A 6299-nucleotide genomic window follows, 5' to 3' on the forward strand; every position below is an offset into this window, starting at 1 on the left:
TGCTTACGGGTCTGGGGAAAATATAAGCTAAAAAGGCATAATAGGCCTATCTTAAATATCAGGGCAGTCAGCATCCCACGGGGGTGGGGGACTGAGGGGACCGGGGGTGGGGACAAGCCACTGAACTCAATCAATCATCCAATCATGAGCGTCAATCCAGGGAGGGGCAGGGGGACTTGTCCCCACCACATTTTGGGATGGAGGAAGGGTGCAATATCAAATTAATATTATTTAGGCCTATTTATTAATTATTATTATATTAGGCCTATTATTAATTATCATTTAACATTATTATTATCAATTATTATTATTATTATTATTATTATTATTATTATTAGTGTTATTATTATTATTATTATTATTATTAGGCCAAGTAAAATAAAAACATGTTTCACGCCGGGGTTTTTGAAAAAAAGAAGGAAGAGGGGGCTTTTCATTTTTTTATTTCAAAATCAGTGTAAATACCCCTTAGCGTATGCAATATGCCTGGAAAAAGGAGGAGGCCTCTTTTTATTTGTTGTTCTGAGAGATATGCCCCGCTAACTATCACAAAACCTTAAAAGTGTTTCTTGTATAGAAAGCATCTCTACTTCCTAGACATATTTTTGAAAAGTTATAACTGAATTTCAAAAATAAAAATAAAATTGAAGAAACCTCAAAAAAGGAAGCTGGAGGGGACGTGAAACATGTTTATTTTTTTATTTGGCCTTATTATTATTATTATTATTATTATATTATTATTATTTTATTATTATTATTATTATTATTATTGTTATTATATCATTATTTATTTTATTGCTATTATTATTAATTATTATTTACCATTAACTATTATTATATACTGCGCCAATAAAGTATCCTTACACTTGGAAAAATAATCACAATTTCCAAACTGAACAAAATTAGAGTAAATTTGTTTTTTAAATAGATGCACTAACTAATCCTTGGCGTAGTATATTTTTATGGGTCGTCAAAATAAGCGACCATAACATAATAGTTGGTAAATACGTCACCTGCTTATTATTCATAGATACCTTGAACGGCTGGAATACATGGATTACCTTTGTAAACAAACTGCACGTGAAGGATCTCGAGCTCTATTTTAGCTTATTTTCTGGAAATGTTTAGCAAACTAAATCATGGCAAGAACCAGTGACATTGACATTTTGTTAACTTCCGAAAGGTAAATTTCTTTTTCATTGACACATTGATGATACACAATCATGTAAGTAAACAAAATAACAAACCATACTAATTTAAATAAAATTGAACTTTAAGCTTACCACCTTTTACTAGTTCAGGTGAGTTATAGTATCAAGTTCTGGTTGTTTACAACTCATAAAATAATAAGTACACCTATATAAAGTAACTACTCAGTTGTATAAGCTACCATTAGTTTGTAAGTCGTTTATAGTTTAAAAAAAATTTATTTGGATGACAACAGACTTTCTGGCGGGCCGAGGTCTCTTTTGCTACATTTTTAAGCCAGGGATCTAAAATGAGCGTTTATTGCGTTTCGACAGTATTTTTTGTGGGACATGAGAGCACCTCAGACCTATCGAATTGCATTCTGAATACGAAGCGTGTCTTTCTGATATCAAATATTTTTCATTTTTGAAAATCACAATATAATACAAATTTTATGACAAATTATAAAAATTTGATATTTTTCAAATTTTGATATATAACAGTCCTCGAAGTAAATTATATAAATCTAATGATATATTCTTAAAGTGTATGTAGCAGGAGGAATAGCTGACGGTCAATTGAAAATGTTGACCTTTCATATTGAAGATATGGATTTTTTTTCCCAAAAGACCTAATTTTTGTTGGTGTTTTGGGGAAAAAAAATCCATATCTTCAATACTGAAAGGTCAAAATTTTCAATTGATCGTCGGCTTTTCATCCCACCTACATACACTTTAAGTATAAATCATCAGATTTATAAAGTTTACTTCAAGTACTGTTAAATATCAAAAATATCAATTTCATGATTTGCCATAAAATGTGTATTAAATTGCGAATTTCAAAAAATCAAAATTATTTGATATCAGAATGACATTCTTCGTATTCAGAATGCAATTCGATATGTCTGCTGTGCTCTAATGTCCCAAAATAAATACTGTCCAAACGTTCATACCCCAGCCCTTAAGTAAAGAAGAAATCCTTTGTAACAAAATGTAAACTCAGATTTTTGTAATGATTTATGATGGTGGCTATAAAACTGAGTAGGCCTAGATACCCACTGAGTGTACGAAGTGAACATAAAACATTATTGACTTTTCTGTTTGATTTTTATGCACATTTTTTATTTGAAAATAGGTCAAGATGTGAAACTATTTTACTTGATTAGCAGAGCTACCATGGCAACTAGTGAAGAATTGTTTGGTGATGACAGCAAATATGTGACCTGTTCCAGTGATGTGAATGGAGCTGTACCTGTACCAGATTCTTTTAAAGTGAGAACAATTTAACTACAGTTTAGTAGAAATATTATTACCGAATATTAGAAACAAATACTAGTACCAATCTTTCAGGAGATCAAAAGATAATGACTATATATTTTTGATTAAACCAAAAATCTTGCTTCACCAAGCAAAATAATATATGTTGTAAATATCATTTGTATGCTTATAGGCCTAAAGATTTATTACATCCTTTAATACTGATTCATGACCTTCTTGATGTCCTTTTCTTTTCCTTCACAGTATACCGCAGTGAATGTTGCAGGACCTGGCTTGCAGCAGGACCCTAGTGAAATTGTGTACAGTGGATGTGATTGCACACTGCCATCATGTGGTCAACATTGTCCATGCATTCAAATGTTTGGACCAAGCTATACCGAAGATGCCAAACTTGTCACATCAAGTTCACAAACATTGCCAAGTACAGATAATGACATAATAACTAAACCTGTTTTAGAATGCAGTGCTTCGTGCCAGTGCAGTAGTGAATGCATAAATCGTGTGGTGCAAAATGGTCCACGGTTCCAGCTTCAAGTTTTTAACACCACCACTAAAGGCTGGGGTCTTAGAGCTGTGGAAAAAATACCAAAGAACACATTTGTGTGTGAATATGCAGGAGAGATTCTAACTGATAAAGAGGCTAAAAAGAGAACTGATGCATTAACAGGAGATGATATGAATTATATTCTAGTTGTTAAAGAAAACATATCAGATGAAAAGGTCATCAGAACTAACATTGACCCAGCAATAATTGGAAACGTTGGACGGTTTATCAACCATTCATGTAATCCAAATTTGTTTCAAGTGGTTGTGAGAATAGAAAATGAAATTCCAAGAGTAGGTCTATTTGCAGTGAGGGATATAGAGGCATTGGAAGAATTGAGTTATAGTTACTGGGGTGATACAAAGCAGGGTCAGCTTGATGGAATGGGGAGACTCCATAAGCCATGTTATTGTGAGGGTCCTAATTGCTCTGGTTTTCTCCCCATTGATGCAAGTTTGTTCTGAAATTAAGCCGGTGAATGTCAGCTTCTTGTTTCCTGTCAGCAGCTTTCACCACACCAAGTTTCTATTTTGGCAAAAGCTTCCATAATTTGGAGGAAAATTTGAATTAATCATGACTGATGTAAAAAAAATCATCAGTACTCATATTCTATTATTTACCAAATTAATTTCAAGTATATAACTTTGTTTTTATACAGGGTGTCCCAAAAAAAAAGAGGCCCCTCATTGCGCCCTCTTTTTCTTCTATTTCTAAAAAGTTGATTAAATATATTTTGGTATGTAAAGAAACCTTTAATCGTTAGCTTTAATAAACCAAAACAATTATTTCAATCGGCTGACAACTTTTGAAGATATGCCCTTTTGAATAAAAGTACCAGTTTTTCACTCTGTCCACGGATAGCAAACAGAGTGGTTGGGATGGCTCATGTTGTGGAGTGGCCTGTACGACCACCAGACCTCACACCACTTGATTTTTTTCCTTTGTGGCAAAATCCAAGATATTCGCAAACGTATTACTGAATGTATTCGCAAGTATCCGGCTCACAAGGATGGTACGCAACACAATTGATGCAATGAGGACCAGGGCTGAAACCTGTATTCGCCAAGGAGGCAACCAGGTAGAGGGCAGAGCAGCACAGTGAACTCACTTCAGAAGAACTAAAGACAAACCAAACAGCCTTTTAGGGCTACCTTTTATCCTAAAAAGAGAAATGACTTCTGTTGTAAATAAAAAAAAGAAAGCAAGAAACAACAAAGTAAGAAAGTAAGAAACATAATAAAACAAAAAGGCATAAATAACCAAGAAAAGAATAAGTAAAGTAAAGCAAAAGAAGTCCCATTCGGCATCCATTTTACCCACAAATTAATGACACTTAACAAAATCCATTGCCCATAAACCCACCGGTAAAGCCCATTCCATAAATAATGTTATTTTATAAAGTTATCATTGAGGAATGTTTGATATTCATGCATGGTATGTGTACTCCTTTTCAATCTTTGAAGTAGCGAAACCTTCTTCGTGGACAGAGTGAAAAATGGGTACATTTCTTTAAAAGAGCAGATCTTCAAAAGTTGTGAGCCGATTGATATAATTGTTTTGGTTTATTAAAGCTAACGACTCAAGGTTTTTTTACATACCAAAATATATTTGATCAATATTTCAGAAATAGGAGAAAAAGAGGGCGCAATGAGGGGCCTATTTTTTTTGGGACACCCTGTATGTGTAACAGTAAAACATGTGATTCTCCCATAGTGGGCAGTGATAAAGGAATGAGAGTTTGTATTGTTGGTTTATTTTGTTAAATAAGTAGATCAACACATATCTGAAGTAGATAGCTACTTCATCCACACCCATATCAGAAGTAGATAGCTACTTCGTCAATGCTCATATCAGAAACAGCTGATAGCTACTCATCAAAACCATGTCAGAAGCAGATAGTTACTTTATCAACACCCATATCAGAAGTAGATAGGTACTTCATCAACACCCATATCAGAAGTAGATAGCTACTTCATCAACACTCATATCAGAAGTTGATAGCTGTTTCATCAACACCCTTATCAAAAGTAGATGCTACTTCATCAACACTCATCAGAAGTAGACTATGGGACATGGGCATTTATCTTTCACTTCCGTAGTCCACTCTTGGGCAGAACATAAAAACATAACAAATCAAGAGTAAATATATGTCTGAATTAATATCCAAAAAGTTCCCACGTTTTACTTTACTCATTTAGGAGTTATTTGGGGTTTAAAATGTGTTTTTCATGATTTTTTTTCCAATTTTTGCCCAAAAATGTCAAATATTAAAATAGCTGTAACTTTAAAAATAAATTGAGTAGAAATTTCATTTCTATTGTAGATGTTACATGTCATATGGATTTCCAACACTGGTGAATAAAAATGTCACAGCACAACTCTCAAATATAAAAAAATGGCAAAAACCATATTTTTGTGCTATTTCGGCCATTTTTGAGCTAAAAATGTAATTTTTGCATGGGGAAAAAAATAAATATAAATTTTATTGATTTAAAAATATGTCATTATGTCAACCTAGTTATTCTGAACAAAAAAAAGTTAATGATGGTGAATGTCTGTGACCTATAGTTTTTGATCTATGGCCCTTTCAAATTCACATATGGACTAAAATAGCATGTTTTTGTCAATTTTTCCAATATTAGGCTGAAAATGGTACTTTTTTGTAATTTTAACAAAATTTTCAGTGTTTGGAAAGTAGGAACTTCACATATATTATGGATATATTATAGTACTTTCATTTTAAGCTAGTTGTAGATCCACTGGTAGCTCGGTTTCCATGGCAGAAGCAATTTTATCGTCAATTTTACTACTTTCAATGCAGCAAAATCATTTTAGTCATCATTTTACTGCATTGAAAGTAGATAAAATTGCTGCTACCACGGTAGTGGGCATACTAGTGGATCTTGAAATAGCTTAACATTAAAGTACAATTACATGTTCATATTAGTAAGTGAAGTTCCCACTTTCCAAAAACTAACAAGTTGGTTAAAATGGCCATAAAGGACCATTTTTGGCGTAATATTGGAAACTAGGCGGTTACCCGTATTTCGCGGTTCTCGGCTGTCATAGTTATTGGCTTTTGCAGGTCTCAAAATCGTTGACCATGGATGACCTAACAAACACAAACCTGGGCTTCCTTGGCCAAAGTTACACCCACCGACCAAGTTTGAGCACCATGAGCAATTTGAAATCTTTGTTTTTTGACCTATGACCTCTCAACCGTAGGTCTGACAAAAAGGTCACAATGGAACTTTTGTTTGTTAGTCCAATTTCCACCTACCCACCAAGTA

General features: G+C 33.5%; 1 protein-coding gene across 1 annotated transcript; it reads left to right on the forward strand.

Annotated features, from left to right (window-relative positions):
• Positions 1-1033: 1033 nt before the first annotated feature.
• On the forward strand, positions 1034-4255 carry LOC140147921 (histone-lysine N-methyltransferase SETMAR-like). Its single transcript, XM_072169718.1, has 3 exons — positions 1034-1183; positions 2323-2459; positions 2709-4255. Exons 2-3 carry the CDS (start codon positions 2364-2366, stop codon positions 3471-3473), a joined length of 861 nt encoding a protein of 286 aa, XP_072025819.1. The 5' UTR covers positions 1034-1183; positions 2323-2363; the 3' UTR covers positions 3474-4255.
• Positions 4256-6299: the final 2044 nt, after the last annotated feature.

This window comes from Amphiura filiformis, chromosome 3, assembly GCF_039555335.1.
Source record: "Amphiura filiformis chromosome 3, Afil_fr2py, whole genome shotgun sequence".
NCBI classification, from domain to species: Eukaryota; Metazoa; Echinodermata; class Ophiuroidea; order Amphilepidida; family Amphiuridae; genus Amphiura; species Amphiura filiformis.

What these genes read in the sequence shown, in the direction of transcription:
- LOC140147921 (XM_072169718.1), top strand. Translation starts at nt 2,364, where the DNA reads ATGGCAACTAGTGAAGAATTGTTTGGTGATGACAGCAAATATGTGACC. An exon ending in CTGTACCAGATTCTTTTAAA is followed by an intron (nt 2,460 to 2,708) that starts GTGAGAACAATT and finishes TTTCCTTCACAG; the next exon opens with TATACCGCAGTGAATGTTGC.